The 19,439-nt window shown below is 39.0% G+C and overlaps 1 protein-coding gene across 1 annotated transcript in view; it reads right to left on the minus strand.

Moving 5' to 3' along the window:
* The window catches only part of hcrtr2 (hypocretin (orexin) receptor 2), a 29,256-nt gene extending 13,609 nt beyond the window's left edge, over positions 1-15,647 (minus strand). Inside the window, exons 1-2 of the mRNA XM_020921109.2 lie at positions 15,636-15,647; positions 14,740-15,058 (exon numbers count right to left, since the gene is read on the minus strand). Coding sequence (XP_020776768.2) covers positions 14,740-15,058; positions 15,636-15,647 — 331 coding nt within the window. The remainder of the gene's footprint in view (positions 1-14,739; positions 15,059-15,635) is intronic.
* Positions 15,648-19,439: the final 3,792 nt, after the last annotated feature.

Raw genomic sequence — 19,439 nt, forward strand, 5'->3', positions numbered from 1 at the left:
GGCACATCCCCTGCATGATAGAAATAAAGAGTTAAACCATATTTAAGAACATCCTGCATAGAGAGAGTTGTATGACATAATGTGGGATATTATAGCAAAGGAGCATCATTTCTATGGAAACAAGAAGAAGGAGGCCCTCCAGTCCAAATAAGAGTCGTTTTTGTGAAGATGCAAACCCACTCAAAGTAAGGACATATGCTTTTCTATGTTTTTGAGTGCAATAAAAAATCCATAATAAAACAGTTACGAATTATGGCTTTAATGTTTCTGGCATTGCATTCATAAAAATGAATTCAGCATTTATTTTTTGTGCCCTTTATTCATTCTTTGAAAATAGAAACAGATTATATGACATATGACCTTATGACAAACACAATATTTTCCACCATGCACTATGAATAGTATAATCTCCATGACAACACAGATGAGACCAATTGGTATAAAATTTGCAATACTCTTATTAACAAAATATAATTCTTCATTTGTTATATATCTCTATAAATCCACACTACATCTGTGGAGTCATTATCTGCAAACATGATTTAACAGCAATTTTGTGATATGTAAGAAATGATCTGATAATAACAGGATTCTCCTTGGCTAGAATCTGACTTTACAGTAATGGCAACAACAATGTCCATTACTGATATAAAAATACTCCTTAAGGTTCTATCATGCCTTTTCTAATTAGATTTTTCATGTTTTTTTATTTTTATTTTTTATTATAATTATTCAAATAATATATGATTTAGTTTCTTATTTTAAGTACAAAGAGGTGTTGTTTTTCTTATCTTCAGTGTAACAAGATACATTTTCCTATTTTAACTACAAAAAGATTTCCATTGGTAGATAATTTTACTGTCATGAATTTTACTCAAATCATGATAAAACTTTCTTAATTCAAATAATCTTAATTTGGCAAGATTTGTGTATTTGATTAGAATACAAAAATCTCACTATAAAATTAGTTTTTAAAGGCAAAATTTACTCTTGTGAGCTTTTAACCATGCTGTTACCTCATCAAAAACATAACCTGAGTTGTGTTTTATTTCATTCATACATGTCTGAGTAACTCTTTAATATTAATCTGTCGTGGAGAACCTCCATCACAAGGTGGAGTGTTTCCCGTTTGAGAGAAGAATTCATCTTCAATATGCAGGATTTGTGTGTTAAACATATGTGAATTAAATAAAATACAACTCTGGGTTTTTGATTACTAGCCAACATTATAACATAGAATCAGAATATAGTGTAATATGGGCCTTTTAAAGCAGTCGTGTTTCCACATGAAACCAATACATGTGTTTTGTGTGTTGTAGCTGTTTAAAACCACATCTCCACATGTGTCACTATTCTGACATTGCCTATTATATATTATTTACACAAGCCCATCCGGCACTGTTATTATGTCAGGCAACAGAGGCCCTGTGTTTTTCAGCCAAGCCCAGTCACTACATTTCTGTATCTATTTTTTCCCTAATGGCTTCCTTGAGTATTGACGACAGCAAACGGCAAAGATATATTTTCTGCCATGGCACCAAATTAATTCAAGGTCGCTGGTTTGATGTTTGATGCAAATAGACAGCTTTTAGAATGTCAATGCAAAACAAGTTAGTGTTTACAATTTCACTTCATATATCGCTTCTTCTGTAGGAAACATCTCGTCCATTTTTAGTGTGTGTAAAAGCAAATGATTTGCCAACAGAAGACCGTACAGCACACTGCAAAAAACAAAAATTAAGATTCAAAATTAAAGATTACTTGAATTAATAAAGATTTGACTAAATTCACTTGACAAGTAAAATTATCTATCAATGGAACAACTTGACTTTTTGTACTTAAAATATGAAAATACATCTTACTACACTTAGGATGAGGCAAACAACAACTCTTTGCATTTAAAATAAGAAACAAAATCTTAAGTTGCTTGAATAAAGAAAAAAGAAAAACCTTTATTCCACTGGTAGATAATCTTACTGGTCAAGTTGAGTGTACTCAAATAAATTCAAATGGGCTTAGCTTAAAGGTGCACTGTGTAACTTTCCTGATGGAGGGGCCGTCAAATGCTTTTCTCCATGGCGATGTCATTGCTTTGTCTCGAATATTTCACAGTATGGCATTAAACTTTTCTATCTTCATGGAGCCCAAACCACACCAAGTTCCAGCTCTGATCTGTGGAGAGGCAACCCCGCTCACAGTTAGAATGCCTGTTTTGTAGATATTTTTGAGCTATAAACACCTGTAATTGAATAAATATCCTGTAAGGTAGAGCTGTTTAATGTCATACTGTGGGACATTCCAACCAGAGCAGTGACATATTCATAGAAACAAGCAGGTGACCAATAGCCAGGCTGGTGCCAACTAGTGCCCCCACTCAATTCCATTTCTCTCCAGCAACCAAGTCAGGAATCGGAATACACTAGACGGTTTGCAAGAACCCTGGAAGTTGTAGACCGTGCTGGCCAATCAGCGAAGAGCTGTGAAGCCATGACTGGGTCCCTTTTGTGGTACAGCACAATAGTAAACAAAGAGGTTGAGATGGATGTAGACGAAGCCATACATTCTATGTTGGCAACGATTCCTAAGAACAAGGATTTAAAGCAGGAACAAAGAGAATGGTTGGTGAATTTTATCAAGGGGAAAGACGTTATTGCCCTTCTTCCTATGGGATTTGGTGCATTACATACGTCACAACCAAATAGCAGCGATTAATTAAATAAAAAAAGTACCTGCCTACCATTGAGTGAACGACTTCTAATGCTCTGAGGTCAGATGGTCTTCATTAAGTGAAACCTGCTGATGAATCAGGCTAGGTGACCAACCCTCCACCAGAAAAGTTACGCAATACACCTTTAAGTCATTTTAACATACATAGCTTTTTGCAGTGTAGATAGTGTGGAGCTTGTTTAGCATGTATAGACCAAATTAATATTTAGGTTATGTGGTGTTATGGTGCATTTTGATGTATGGTGCTCCAAAGAAATAGACTGCACAGTGCACATTACATTGATGCAAACAAGCAGAGCCAAACTGAATGAGGCGAGTTTTCAGAGCGTGTTATATAAGCAACTGTCCTGACTGCATCTGACAAGAACAAGACACTGAATGAAAATCTGTATATCAAATCAATGGAGTGAATAGAGCTGTAGATGGTCTATTTACACACTGACAAATCAAAAAGACTGCATGACAACCACAACATACAAGCAGTCAATTAATCCCTAGAGACACATTGCGCCTTGGTGAACAAAAAATGCTGGGATACTTAATATAATAAAAACTCCTCTTAAAGGTGCACTATGTAACATTTTGGTTGGGGGTTGGTCACCTGCTTGTTTCTGCAAAAATGTCATTGCTCTACTTAGAATGTTCCACAGCATGACATTAAAGAGCTCCACCTTACGTTTATTTAATTACAGGTGGATTTATAGCTCAAAAATACCTTGAAAAAACTGGCAATCTGACTGTGAGCAAGGTTGTCTCTCCACAGATCTGACTTGTAACTTGGTTTGGTTCTGTTGTCATGAAGACAGAAAGGTTTATTGTCATACTGGGAAATATTCTAGACAAAACAATAACATCTCCATGGAAAAAGCATTTGACTGACCCTCCACCAGAAAAGTTGCACAATGCACCTTTAAACTTTGGGGACTTACAAACAGGTGATAAACTGGCATGCAGGGTGTGGTTGAATGCATAAGAAAGTTGCAATGTTGAAATATATAAGGTACAGTATGTGCAGGCTGTGGAGCTCCCAGAGGTGCAATTTTCCAGAAGTAGAGTTTGCATGTTCTCTCCATGTCTCAGTGGGTTTCCTCTGGGTTCTCTGGGCTATTAGACTAATCCTGCAGGTCCACTTAACCAAGCCCTGAATGTTGATGTGGGTCCCCGTGAACTGCATGAATAGCTGCAGTGGATTGGAGAAGAAAAAAAAAGGTTTAAAAATGACTACATAACACAATTGAACCCCACATGTACCAGAGAAAAAAGAAAAAAGAACACAGTAAAAACATCAAAAGAAAGGAAGTACAGAGCAGTGTTTGGTGAAAATCACAGCAATGACACATCAAATTCAGGACAATAAAGAGTAGTCAAACATGCATGAAAAAAGGTAAAACGCATATCATTGAAATACATTATAATAAACATTTTGCGTTTTAAGTTAAAAGGAAATACTGTTCAAATTGTAGCCCAGTACACAGCTACTTAGACAAAAAAAAATAAATGTTGTTTTATGTTTTGTCATCTCCAACTTCATATTTTTCTTCTTTCTTCACAATGGGCAGATTGTGTTTATGTATGGTAACTGGTGATTTGAGTCTGCAAGTAGCTGGGTTGGTCTAGACAGTTTATAAATGCTTCTAGACAGGCTATTGATATCCAATATTTGTGTAATAGTCCAAGAAAGGATCATACATCTTTGCGATATGATGAAAAATGATTGGGCTGGATTATAGAAAAACACATTAAGCTCCTTCTTTGCTACACATGCTGCAACCTTTAACTTGTATTGTGGTAAATAAATAAGCTGCATCTTTTATTTTTGTAATTTATGACAACCTACATAGCAATGAAAATAAGAATTCTACATATTAAAGTAGAGACTAAATTGTTCAGTTAATCTTCAATATGCTTTTGTTAAGGTTTGGGTCAAAGCTATTTCAAGGCAATAAGGTGTGTTCTTGTGGTATGGGTGGATTTTCAGTAGGAATATAGAGAGGGGTTTTATCTGGATTTGTGCAAGAAAAGGAACAGGGAATTGTGACCAGCTGCATATGTTTGATTGAAGATTGTGTGGGGAATAAAAGAAGCCATGAGAATGTACATGTTTCTACAGTGAATGAAAAAAGGAATTAAGCTTTATATGTTTAGGTTATCAATTTAGTTATAGAGAATTCTGATTGTACCTTTATCGTTTCAACACAATGATGACCACATGAGAGCTTTTTGTTCCTAATAACCTGATAAAGCTCACTGGAGTGTGCAGACGGAGCAGTGGAAAGCGTCTCTAAAAAGCTGAAAAGGTTTAAGGTCAGACTCCTGTTACCTGCAGTGAAACCTTTTTATTCTGATTAGAGAGGTGTTTTTTTGGGGTTTTTTTTTTTTTTTTTTGACACATTCCCCTCTTATTTCTAGTATTTTAGTCATTTTTGATGAGTGCTTAAGTGGTTTCAGTCTGAAACATGCTAAAAACTATGCTTGCAATGTCTTACATTTTGTTGGATAACTTAAAAAAATGAAACATTCCAAATAAGCAATAACATTTCCTGTAGGTGCCAGAAGTCGTTCAGAAAAATTACATAATGCACCTTTAACGTTGATGGTAGACAAAGTCAAAGTTGTCCATTGGAGTGTTCTTGTTTTCTTTTCGGCTGACCACTTGCAGAGTGTGAATCATCTCACTTTCTCCTCTAGCACCAACAGTCCTCTTTTACCACCTCTTTCACGTCTCCCCTTTGGTCTTCCTCTGGGTCTCCTGCCTGCCAGCTCTAACTTCAGCATCTTTTTGCCAGTTTATTTAATTATCCCCCTCTTCTCCTCACATCCTGATGTTTTATTGACCGGCCTTCTGTAAATCTATCTTTCAAAATGAAATGAAACCTGAAAAACATGAACTTGTGCATGTGTGGACAGGTAAGACTGTGCCTGTGGTTTTATCTCAGCTGCATTTAACAAAAGTTTGATTTTTCAATTTGCTGCTGTTACGGCACTTCGGCCAATCAATGCCAAGTCTTTGTTTGAACGCTCCTCCGATCATTGCTTCTGTGTGCTTTTAGTGAGGGTCATCCCATACTGATGTGTAGAACTCAATTCAGAACGTTACACAAATCAGTCTAGCGAAAGCCAGACTGTACATCCATTATACTAGAAGACACCACGTTTTCATCAGAACACCTGAAAGTCCAAAGCGTGGGGTTGTACTGCTAAATCAACCTTGAGCTCTGACTCATGTACAAGCCGAGAGTCTTTTCATGGGCAACTCAGCACATACACATAAAAGGAACAAGTGTATTTTATTCCTGACGTCATTCATAAGAGCAAATAAATCATGTTTGGATAGATTCTTCATCACTGGTCTATGGGTTCCTATTTTAATCAAGTCCCCTCTTAGTATGTCTCAGTGTTGTGTTTCAGATGTGTAAACAACAAGAAAGAAAGTGGCCACATAACAGCTATCCACCTCAATAACCACAAATACAAGTGATAACAACACCTGCTCTGAGTGCCACATTCAACAAGACTTCAGAAGAGTGCGCTCTCCTCCTGTGAGCAAAGAAGTAACAGACCACAACATACAACATTACAAAGACAGAGGTAAAAATATAACACATATGAATGCAGGACGACAAGGGGAGGGATTGGGTTTATGTGTGTATGTGTGTGAATGTGTGTGTTTGTGTGTGTGTGTGTGTTCTGACACATGATGATAGAGTGTGAAATGTTTCTATGTATTATAATGCATAATCTGTGCTGTAGATTTGATAAGTGATCTGTTGATCATGACTGATACTGGTATATTGTTGAGTTTGTTCTTTTGCTCAATTTTTGATAGAAGATTTAGAGATTGTTGTAGTGGGCTGGACATTATATTCATTTCACCAACCATCTGGCCCCTGAGAGGGAGAACATATGAGACTGCAGTGTGTTTTTCTGTGTTGCATTAGAAATTAGACATTCTCATATCGCTCATGTATAATGTGTTACATTTTTTGGGTCATCCTAATCTGATGGGGTGCAGTAAAAAAACTAGACTTTTCCTCTACTCCCCTTAGACAGGATGGAATTGTGTTTGGCAATCAAGTCAATTGATTTAACTTAGTTAAACTTAGTTTTAAAAATGCAGTGTAATAATAATAGTATCCAATACTGTTCCAGATGCATACAGTGTTAGAAAACTAGAGTGATATATGAGATATGATGCAAGGGCCTGTTTGGGGAGGCTTTGGAGTTATAGTATAAATTTGATTTTGCAACAGTACACAACTAGACATATTTCAGTTAGGTAATTAAAGTAAACACTACATGAGCCAAAAGTATGGGGTGGACTATATGCCAAAAAAAACCAACAAAAAGAACAACATAAAACTATTTTCTTGGAACCAGATAATAATTTTGTTTTGTTTTGTTTTAATTGAGATTCATGTTTTCTTAGTTTCTAAAACAACTAGCAACTAACAACTAGCTCTTAAGAGTAAGAAACTTCACTGAATGAGAAACTGCACTGTGATTCTTGAGCAGAGGGCGACCAGTAGGAGGAGTGGGTGGTAGAAAGTGTCTCCTTTTTGATCATAGAGATGCATTAAACAAAAAAGCAGGGAATCACGATATGGAGAGTTTTACCAAAATTTCAGATTATGACAGGGATGAGATCATGATTGAATTTTTACCCCTAGATCGGTCAGTCCTACTCTTTCCAAACATTATTAAGTCAGAAAAAAAGAAGTAAGTCTTATTATGTATGGATGGTCCTGTCTGTGCATTTTAATTGTTTGTATTTGTGGATTTGTTAGTGCCTTTGAATGACAATGAGCTACTGTTGAGTTCCTGCGACCTCTGTCCGCCCTCCAGTTCCACACTCCACACATTGTATTATGTGTGACCAGTGTTGGGAGTAACGCGTTATAAAAGTAACGAATTACAGTAATGCATTGCTTTTTGCTGTAACGCAGTAATGTAAGGCATTACAGGGGGGAAAAATTGTAATATTTTACTCGGTACAAATGTGAGTAACGCGCGTTACAATGCTTTTTTAACCTGGATCGAAGTGGTGTGTTTTTCTTCGCTAAAATCAGCGCGATATCAGCAGCGGGGAAACACCGGAGACGTGGCCGAGTAGACCTTCAGGTAACCGCGGGGAAAGGACCGACACAGAACTCTACGCTGTTTAGACCTGGCTTAGACCTGGGTCAGTTCTAGTTTAGACCTGGTTTACAGTCCTCCGAAGTGCTGTATGTTTGCAAGTTTTCTCTGCGACAAAAACCCACTAAACGTCGACAAAACGTACTAAACTAGCTCTGCACTGACAAAGGCTCCTGCGCTAAACTCACAAAACCCCAAAAGGCAGAGAGAAAGATACTCACTGAGCACCTCGAGTCCTCACAAATAAAATATGACAGCTCGGGCTGCAAATCAAGTTAACTGGATTTTTTTCTCACCTCTACTTCTGGACACGCTGAAGGAAGGTAGAAGTTACGTGCTGTAGCAGAGTCTTACACCGGGTCGGGTACCCGCAAATAGTTGCTGAAATCAGGACCGTGAGCCCGCGGAGCACGGTGTCCATAAAGCGCGATCGGGCGACAGCCGCTCTTACCGCCGTGAGGTGCAGAGCAGAGCCGCTCCTTTCTCCTGCGGTCACCTTCGAGCCCATCCCGACAGTGAGTCCTGTTTTAGTCCTAGTTCAGTTCTGGTTTAGTCCTGGTTTTGTTCTGGTTTAGTTCTGGTTTAGTCCTGTTTTAGTCCTAGTTCAGTCCTGGTTTAGTTCTCCTCTTCAGTCCTGGAATCAGTCCGAGGTTAGTCCTGTTATAGTCCTGGTTCAGTCCTGGTTCAGCTCTGGTTTAGTCCTGGTTTAGACCTGGTTTAGTCCTGGTTCAGTCCATATACGGCGCAAAAGTTCAGCATCTTCGCAGTTATTTTGGTGAGAGTAACTTAAAGTAATGCAGTGCTTCTCAATTATTTTCTGTCATGCCCCCCCTAGGACGAATAAAACATCTCGCGCCCCCCGCGTGACTATAGATAGTATAATTTGTCTATAAAATTGTTATAAGTACACCTCTGCGTAACACTGCCACCTTATATGACGCCAACAACGCTCGCTGGTTTACTGAAGTAGCAGTCACAAAGCGGGATGATTGTCGGCAATATTCGGCACGTTTTCGCTGAAAAAACTCAAGCGGCTTATCAGAGTGATTGGGGTGTAATGTATTTAAGTGACGCCTTAGTTTATTGGGCTTCATGCTGTCCGCTGCCAACATTTTTAGACGCAGTAATCACACCGGTCTTTCCTCGTCTCCCACCGTAGTCACAGTGAAGCCAAGCGCTACATACGCTTCGTCATATTTCCTCGTCTTAGCTTTCGGGAGATTTTCTTTTGTCTCTTTATTTCCGTCTCTCTCCGTCTGTCTTCTCATCCCTGTTAAATATTTTTTCATGGTGTCACTTGAGGGTCTGCTACACTTCGTGTCTACACTTCATACTCAAACTCTGTGCTGTGTGCAAAGCGCGCATGCTCAGTGCAAACAAAACTCCTACACCACCGAGCGAATGCTCCCTGCGCACACTCTGCCAATGAGAGCGCCATTGCCCCCTAATGTAGTGGAAGTGCAATTGCACTTTATTCTAAAGGCTCGTTCAGACCAAAGCGTCAAAGCGTCCACTTTCTATGTAAAGTCTATGTGGACGCGCGACTAGAGCGTCCTGCGTTTTTGCGGCGCGTTTTCGGCGTCAGCGCGGCGCGAATCTGGCGTCAGCGCAGCGCGTCTTCAGCGTTTTGGCGTCAGCGGCCAAGACGCGCGTCCAAGGCGTCAGCGTCAAGAAGTTGAAAATGCTGAACTTTTCGCGTCAGACGCGCCGCGTCAACCAATCAGGGACGAGTATCCAGAGACGCAGCGACGTTATTATCAGGAAGAAAAACCCGAGAACCAGAACGAGAACCACAAACATGAACGGAGAATAAATATATACACCACAATCACCGAGCCGATTGCGAGGACTACACCAGGACCGGACCAGGACCAAACCAGGACTAGACCGAAACTAGACCGAGACTAGACCGAGACTAAACAAGGGCTAGACCGGGACTAGACCGTGATTAGACCAGGACTAGACCGGGACTAGACCGGGACCAGACCGGGACTAGACCGTGATTAGACCAGGACCAGACCGGTATTAGACCAGGACTAGACCGGGACTGATCCAGTGTCATTAGCGGAGTAGAAATATATATACGCCCCAGTCGTCGACCCGATCTCCTCCTTTGATGTTTTATGTCATAAAAACGCTCTCTCAGTCTGGTCTGATATTGTTTTCGGGAAAAAGACCGGGACCGGGCTCTTGTTTCCAGGGCAACGGACGCGCGTCAAGTATTTTTGTCCCGTTCGTTCCACGGCGTCAAAGATGCGCGTCGGGGGCGTCTAAACTCAAATGCAAAGGCGTCCAAATAGAGGCGTCAAGGCGTTTTTTGACGCTTTGGTGTGAACGGCCCTTAAAGGTTGTATAGAGGATCGAGAAATCGACTGTTTGTCCTTTTTCAAATGTTGCGCATGCGTGAAACCACCCCCCCCTACAGCTCCTACGTAGAAACGCCTTCTCCCGCCTCCTCACTACGCCAGAAACAGGTTTGTTTACAGCCGGTGAGCTGCAATGACTTGTAAACAACTAACTACAGTGTTGGTTAGGCAAGGCGGAGAAGTGAGGAGCGGGGGGAGCGGTGTGCGGACATTTCGTTCGCGGACGAGAAGTGAGGAGCAGGGAGAAGAGCGGAGCAGGGAGAGAGGAGAGAGGAGAGAGGAGAGGGAGCGGTGCGCGGAGATTCCGTGCCCGTAGAAGTGAGGAGAAGGGGGAAGAGCGGAACGGTCAGCGGGGACAGGAGTAGGAAAGGGGAGCAGAGAAGGTTGCGCGGAGATTCAGTGCGAATGAACTAGCTACAACACGCAGCAGCAAGCGGACTCTTTCTTTGCCTTGAAAATTACGTTTCAGACATAGGATATCGCTTTCGTATCCTGAAAAACGTTTGACTAGCTCTTGGAAATAAAGTACGTTTTCATAATAAGCAGAAGTTACCTGTCCAGGAGTAATTTGGCGACCAATGCGTCAGTCTTTAGACCCTGCGTCTGCTTCAGTCGCGCCATCGCTGGAATGAATCTACAAGAATCACCTTAGTTTGGCTTCGCTGCTTTTCCCCTTGTCTTCTTCTTTCAGCGACCTCAAAAACGGACTTTCTTTTGCGGCGAACTGCTCCTGGATTCTTGTCTGCCATTGCAACAAACTTTGTGCTAACTGCGAGGAAGATATAGGTCAAAAAAAAGCCGCTAAGAACTGTTGCGTTGGTGGAGTAAACAGCGTCTGTGCGTCTTGCGTCTGTGGACTGCGTGACAGGCGTACGTAAACCACGTACCGGCGGCGCGCAGGCAGGTCAGTTACGCTAGAAACGTAGGGAGTTTGATTGATAGCCTGTCAGCTAACAGATAACGAGGCAATGTCGTTATCTATTGGCAAATGTTTAGCTGGCCCCACCACGTCCAGAGTTGATGAATTTTTATTCTCTTTTTTTTGGTCATCATAATTACAAGGCTACTGCACCTCTATAATGCTATCATGACAACTGAAACAAAAAAAACAAAAAAAAAATCCTCCATACAACCTTTAAGACAGTAAAAAAAAATCAAAATAAAAAAATAAAAAAGCATGCTCCCCGAGGTCAAACGCGCCCCCCTTGACGGAGCCTCGCGCCCCCCTGTATTTGAGAAGCACTGAAGTAATGCAATAGTAATGTAATGCCTTACATTTTAAATGCAGTAATATTGTAATGTAACGAATTACTTTGAAATGACAGTAATAAGTAATAAATAACGCATTACGTTTTTAAAGTAACTTGCCCAACAGTGTGTGTGACTGAGGAGTGAATATGTTAGATAAGATGTCACTCCAAGAGAACTGAACTATAGCATTTATAATGCATCATCAGTGTAACAGTGACGCCAACATTAATGAATTTTATTAGATTTCTGTTTTACTCACACACTGACACAACAATAAACCTTGATAAAAAAAAAAAAAAAAGTAAACATTGACGTAAACTGTAGGGATGGGACAAGATCTTGTGAGACAAAATCCCCAGAAGTCCATGTTTTTATGTCTGGATTGAATAAAAAAGTTAAAGAAGTAGCTAGTGATTTCAGCATTGAGTTAAGTACTGGCACGTAAAGCTTTTGAGAATCTGTAGTGCCAGAAAGCAGTGCGACAATGACAGCAGAACTATTAATCGTGAATGATTATACTTTTGTGATGTTAATGTACACTGTGTTTGTACACCTATACATACTATACAGACTGTTGTAAAGATGTCCTTCACTCCTACATATATTGATGAAATCCAGCTGATGACGCACCTAATTCTTAATGTGTGTTTGTGTGAGTTCTACGCCACCGTACGACCAAATCAAACAGCAATTAGAGCAAACAAATCAGCTAATGGATAAAATGGTCACCTGCATTGTACTAATGTGACGGTCCATGATTACAATCAAAACAAATATGGACACAAGGCCCAAAGAGAATACATGTTAATTAATGTATTCACAATTGAGTCTGTCCACAAGAACACTTGACATAGCCATATTGAGTAGGATCACATGATTCTAAAAATCATTATTATTGGACATTAGTGAGCACCACCTCAAATTCTAACTCACATATATAAATCCCAAATAATGAAACTGTCTCCATCTAATCCTGTTGGCCGACATTCATGACAACTACTTTCAAGTCAGTTTTCATCAATTCCATACTGGATATCTGGGAAAAGGGTGGGTGGTGTCCAAAAAAAAAAAAAACATATTTGATTTTTCCAAAGACTAAACCAAGATTACAGTTATATTGTATTGAGTCCCTTTATGTATGCTTTCACACTCCCCTGTGATTAGCTAAATCTGAGAGAGTAGAGCCATAGAGGCCAGCCACGTAACCTGGGATGACCAACAATGTTTATCTGTTTGATGACCATCACCTCTGTATCTCCTCTGCAGTCCAAAACATCTCATTCAGGACTCTCTGACTTTATTTCCTCCACTTCTTCTTCCATAACGTGCACATGTCATAGGGACTTGATGTCCGTCAATAGTACAAATACTATACCAAAATGAATGGATCTCAGTGTCCCTCATCCACACAAAGATGTTATTAGCCATCATGGACCTTTCCAGAAAACCTCACCAAAAGCTCTATTCAAGGCCAACATCACCAAATACGGTCTCCCAGGAACTGCTTTTTAACCTCTACACTGAATATGTAAAACACCCAAAAACATAAATACCTGGATTTTTTTTTCTACAGTGAATTGTTTGTTACAGTGCAGAGATTTAAAAAAAAAATTGGTTTCACATTTTGTATTGCTTGTATGTTTTTTGTTTTTGTTTTTTGTAAATATTTAGTCTGTTGATCAATCCTTCACAAATTCAGACAATTCATAAAACCACTTGGGGACCATTCCTTTTTCACTTGTCTGCATAATCACTTTGTGCTAAACTGTGTATAAAAGACATTGGTCTATTCAGTGGTGAGACATACACAAAGCAGACATACATGTGTATATAGTCTCCTTTATAATTGGCACTTAACATTGGGTCAGGACTCCTGTGGGCTAATGTGTGTCTGTGGTTGGCTCACAGCAGCAGGTCATCCACCTACTTCAAAGTGTGCAGGCCTCTTTGATCAGCTCCATTGTGCCCATAATTAAGTCAATGCAATGAATTACTAAAGACAAACAAAACAACCTGCTGTTTCTCTGAACGACTGATTAGAGCAGACAGACTAACTCCAGTCAGATGAAAAAGTGTATGTTTCATTTAAAGTTAAATTTATTTGACATATATTTATACTATATAATAGATCTTTGCAAAGGTTTGTTGGATGCAGATTTGAGCAATGATTTGCAAAGTTAATGTTATTATCTCTTCAGTTCAATGGGAGGCAGTGTTATCCAAATGTTAGAATTTTAACATTTTTTTTTTCTGACCATGCCCTCTGTGCTTCTAATAACTCCTCAAAAGAAATATTAAAACAACAGAATAGAAAGAGCTCATTTCATTTCACTGCACGTTGTATTTCTGGAACCAATCAAAACAGCGTCCTGTCACCTCGGCCAGTCGGACACAGACGTCCCTGAACATTGAATTTTTGCACTAACAAGCCAATTCTGGAATAAACTAAAACTGAAAAGTTTCTGTGCCTTAATGAATGTGCTGTCCACACCGTAATTAATGACAGACGAAATGCACACTGTGTCTGAAAATGCCCGAGAGAGTGCCAATTTAGACCCGTGATGATAGAAGCCTATTGTTGCTTTGGTATTATTAAAGGCACCTCTACAATTAGAGCATACAGTCACTTGTTTCAGACAATTAGACTGTGAAACCTGTTGAGTGGACGCAGCGCACGAGGGAAATCTATTACAGCATTATCCGCCTCCACGCACTGATGACCGTGTGTCATTAGAATAAATCAAAACCAAAGGACACCCAAAGGAACAATCACATATTTGTCCTTTTCATTTTTAAAGAAAGACCAAGACAGATCTTCATCTAAAGAAAACTATAAAATCACTGTCTAATTTAAACTGACCACTAAAACCTCATACATACGCTTTCATTCTCTCTGCACGGTGATGCCCACGGTGTATCGTGTTTGAATAGGGACAGAGCAGATAGTACTGTCAGTTATAATGTACTTCAGAATATCTTATCAGAACCAATTACTGTACGCACACAGAGAAGATGTTTGCTCTCACATAAAGACATGTGCTGCTGTCAGCCATAGATGATTTTGAAATGAAAGGTAGAATGCCGTTTTCATAGTTTTATCACAATGGTCCTATTTAGCATATAGGCTACTCCCTAGGGAACCACAAAAAGATGAAGTGGATGCATTTGATGGTGAGTAGGTTACAACAAATATCTCTTTACGCACGGCGCAACGTGGTCAAGTGCGTTTTACGCATCACATGAAAAAAGTTGTCAGACTTACCGAGAGAGTTTCCAATGAGTGAAACAAAGAAGATAATGATGTACGCCACAATAAGCACCCATTCATACTGTTTGGGATGGAGGTACTCTTTCCAAATATATCTGAGAAGTTCGTCGTCATCGTCTAGGTTCGGGTGCGGGTGCAAGTCCAAGCTGCTGTTGGCCACCTGCCCGGGGGAGAAGCAGTCTGTGCACACACTCTCCATACTGTCAGTGAAGCCGGTATAGTTCCTGCCGCAGGTACTCGCGCGTCTGCACTGGTCGGAGGTTGGAGATAGGATGGAGTGAGGAGCGCGCACCACCGCACCGTGTGAATGACGCTGTTATGCGCAGAGCGTACACAAGGGTCAGACGTAGCACCGTGTTAGATGGCCAAAGACAGAATTCTTCAGCTGGCTCCTACACTCCACAGCGACTAAATCAGTCAATATACTGCACGGTGAAAGACAATAATCCTTTGGAAATTAGATGTCTTCTCCCAAGGGGTCTCTCAGTAATCTCAACGCATTCTATGTCACACAGGAAACAATGGTCTCCTTATGGTAATAACATGCAGTCTCAAATATATCAGGATGGAAGGGTCAAAACTACTGCTGCAAATATTCAAGTGTCCAGTTCACTGGCCTTAGGACTAAAACTTATTGCCTATCTGGGTCTATTTTGTGCTGACCTGCTTCAAGTGATTCTGGTCAGTCTTTAATGAAGTAGACTATTTTAAGTATTGCTTGAGGATTTCACACAAATCCAAAGTTCTGATAACAGCTCCAAGTAGTGTAGACTGTCCAAGGCAACTATCCCATCTTGCCTTGAACTGTGTAAAGTGATTTGTATGTTTGTGCGTTGTAGTTCCTTATGAATGGAAAATACCAAGCTTAAAATAACACATGAAAAACAGACTTTGACTGGCATTGGTGATGTTTTAGATTCTGTGTAGCTCTCAACCACAGGTCTTAAGGGAGTGGTGCATAAATATCTCAGATGCAAATACAGTTTACAATTAAGCTCCTTTAATAATATACAGGTTTCATGGCCAAAGCACCGTATTGTATTATATAAGTAAGGCTCTCCTGACACCATTCTTTCCACTTATCCAGGATAACACAGGCTTAAACCCCTTTTCTTACAGTGACATTGCCAGATAAATATTATATGGAAACCTGATTTGCTCTCAGACTTATATTGTTTAATATTTGCAGCACTATAAAACAACAACAGCAACAACAACAATAACAACAGCAACAATAACAAAAAAGAAAAAACTGTTTTACAATGAACTGAAACATGCAGACATAAAGTAGAACATACTTTTGGCAGCAATATCCAACTGCACAAATGGTAACTTAGAAACCAGATCAAACAGATCAGTTGTTGTTTACTTTTACTGTGGCATGTTGATCCTCTGAACGTCACCATCTGGGTCACTCTGGTGTCATCAGCACTCAATGACAAGTCTATAACCACCAAAACAGCCTTATGCTAAGTGCAGTCTCCGGTCTTAGCACCCTTAACCTGAAATATAGCTCAAATACAGCTTTAAATTCTGCTCACTGGGCTGCTCTATAAACAGTCTCTGATGAACGCTTGGCAAAATGGCCTCTCCCTGAAGAAAGATTTGGTGTCATCTCCGGGGCATAAATTGCACTTTCAAATGGGGACATAGGGCTGAGTGGAGAAATGGAGGAGTTTGTGAGACTTTTTGATACGTAAAACAAACTTATAAATAGAAAGTTAAACATAGGGTATGTCGGATGCACTATTACTGGTGTTAAAGCAATAATATTTATTTGATAATCGTCTTGGGAACCAAAACAACAAATGAAAACAACTTGAGTATCATGTACATAGCAGCTGTAAAGCTCACCGCACATCACAGCATGTTTATATAATTAAGAATAAACCAACTTCTCAATGATTACCAGTAAAATAAATATTGGATTTGAACATGTCTACATTTAATGTGGACACACAGGTGTTTGTGCACTTTAAAGGTTCTATATACTCTTTTAGCTTCAGTTCATGTTAGAACATTGTTACCTCATCATAAAAATATCACTGCGGTAGATCACACAATAGCAAATCATATTACTTTAATAGTTAAGATGTCAGGGCTATGAACTTTCTTTCTCACACATTTCTTACACAAAACCTGCCCTTTTAATAATCCTTAACAATACAACACATTTTATTCCAGCTGGACTCAAAGAAAATACAGATAATGGTTTATTTTATTTTATGTCAGTGCTAAACCAGGAAAATTAGAAACCATAAGAGACAGATGACTAACTGTTGTTGAGAGCATGTGGGAAAAAGGGAAGAGCTCTGTAAATGCAATGAATTCTAATATGCTTTCTATTATGACATAAATGAGATAAACAATAATGTATTCAACTTTTCTTTTTTTCTTTTTCTTTTTTTTTTTTGTCAGTCCCTCACATTAAAAAAAAAGGAAAAAAAAAAGCCTGAAACTAAAGCTTTTTGTTATTAAAAATGAGGCGGGCAGAAAATCAAAATACTCTGAGGGGATGTGTTCTTTGTCCAATTTTAAATGAACAAACTCATCTCTAACTCATTCAAGTGTCTTAGCAATCCTTCTTTTATTATTCAAATTGGGCACGCAACTGCACTGCGCTTTTTTTGGGTTGATGACACCAATCCCCAAGTACAGAGTCCAAGTAGTGTGCGCTCAAATTGTTTGGATAATCTTTGAGGGTGAATTAGTAGAATACACAATTATGATTTCTCGCGTACACGACAGTGTCATCTCCCAGTGTCAACTTGGGTAACAAATACTTTAAACCTTTTTGAAGTCTGGCTGCTTAATTTCCTGTTGTGTAAAGATGTTTAACAATGAAGAGATGTTTTCTTTGTCAACTTCAATTCAGTCCTTCAGTCAATAGCTAAATAGTTTTTGAATCTCTGAATGACTAACAAATAAGATCCTGTCAGATTTTATGCAGCTCAGCCTTGAGTACAGCAATAAACACAAAATGTTAACAGTCAAAATACAGAACTGTAATGTGTGAAAACAAGAATGTTTGAACATATTAACTGAAAGGCATTTGTCCAATTTCCAATAGCATTTTTCACACAAAATCACAAAAAATATAATTATATATGTGCATTTTTAAAGTAGCCATATTATGCTCTTTTCTGATCAATGGTATAATGTTGCTTCCTCATCACAAACATACCTGGAGTTGTGTTTTTATTTGTTTCATTCACCCATGTTTAATTCACATATCCGGCATATTTAGTCTGAGTTATTCTCTCAAACAGACAAAACTCAGTTCCACCTTGTGTCTGTCATGTCAGGAAATACAGGAAGTGCTCCTGTACTGTACTGTGTTTTAAACTCCATACACCTTCTGTTAACAGGAAAACTATCGCTTCATGACATCACAAGGTGAAATAGAGCATTTTGAGCTTTGGAAATGTAGACAGACTAATATCTCAAAAATATGTGAATATTTTTGTTGAGGCAACAACATTATAATGTGGCTTAAATCTCACAAGAATCCACTTTGTGTAATATGGAACCCTTAAAGACAAACTACTACCAACAAAGCCAGTGAAAACATAAAAAGCAATACATAGATTTTCACAAATTATAGTTTTAAAGAATCTTTTTTGACGGCTAAACATACCTATCCAGCCCCGCTTGTCCTCATTATTTAACAGACAAGGGGTTTTCAGATGTGACCCTCTCGGTTTGAACTGAATTTGCGTATTTAATTTGCATTTTTTACTCACTATAATTTGTGGCTGTCAGTGATTTTGACAGCACTGGCTTGTGAGAGCTTTCATAACCTGACAGATTACTCTGTTAATGTAGAGCACTTCCCATTAAACACTTTGCGTCACTGAGACTGTCTGTCATGATAAAACCCTAATCATGGCAATAATTTAGCCAGAATTAGGGCTATGGCACAGTTTTAGGGGGAAAAAAGTGATGTTTCTGACATATATTACAATGGTGTTTGGATTTGTGACTTACATATTTAAAAATGTAATATTCTTTTCATAGTGCTCATTTCAAACACATCTGGAATCTGAACTGATAAATTATAAGATCTAATCAACAATAACAGTTTTTTTTTTCAGTGAACCTTATATTCTTCTTCTCAAACCGCCATTTGTGCAGACCAACCAAGCAATTCTTAAAACTGTAATCTTTATATTACAGTATTATTGTGGTTTATATATACTTGCATGTATTTATTCATTAATTTGCATGTGATGTGATCTGGCATAACATTATAACCTCTGACAGCTGAAGTGACTAACAGAGAGCTTGTATTTTATTTTAGGTACGGTGTGTTAGCAGGGTAACAGTTGGTCTTCAAAGCTGAAAAAATTAGAAACAAAAGAGCAGTCACTTGATGTTCAGGATTCTGACATCTCTGCAGCTTGTCTCCCATAATCACAAAGACTGCACATTATAGAGGTCAAAAATTAATGTTCCACCTGATCTATACTCAACAGTACTCAAATGCAAGTCCATGTGATCCCCTCATATAAATGCTTTGGCAGTGCATTTGTGGAGCCTAGTCTTTTGGTCTTGTTCCCAATGCAGTGGAGTGCTCTTCATTGCTTCTGCCAGCCATCTCTGTACTGTGTTTGCATTTTGACAGACCATTATTTTCTCTGTTTATACTTTGCTATCGGTCTTTATGTATTTTTTATATTTGGTGTTAAAGGTGC

Source organism: Boleophthalmus pectinirostris, unplaced genomic scaffold (genome assembly GCF_026225935.1).
Source record: "Boleophthalmus pectinirostris isolate CB_2022bp ecotype Guang Dong unplaced genomic scaffold, ASM2622593v1 HiC_scaffold_5, whole genome shotgun sequence".
Taxonomy (NCBI): Eukaryota; Metazoa; Chordata; class Actinopteri; order Gobiiformes; family Gobiidae; genus Boleophthalmus; species Boleophthalmus pectinirostris.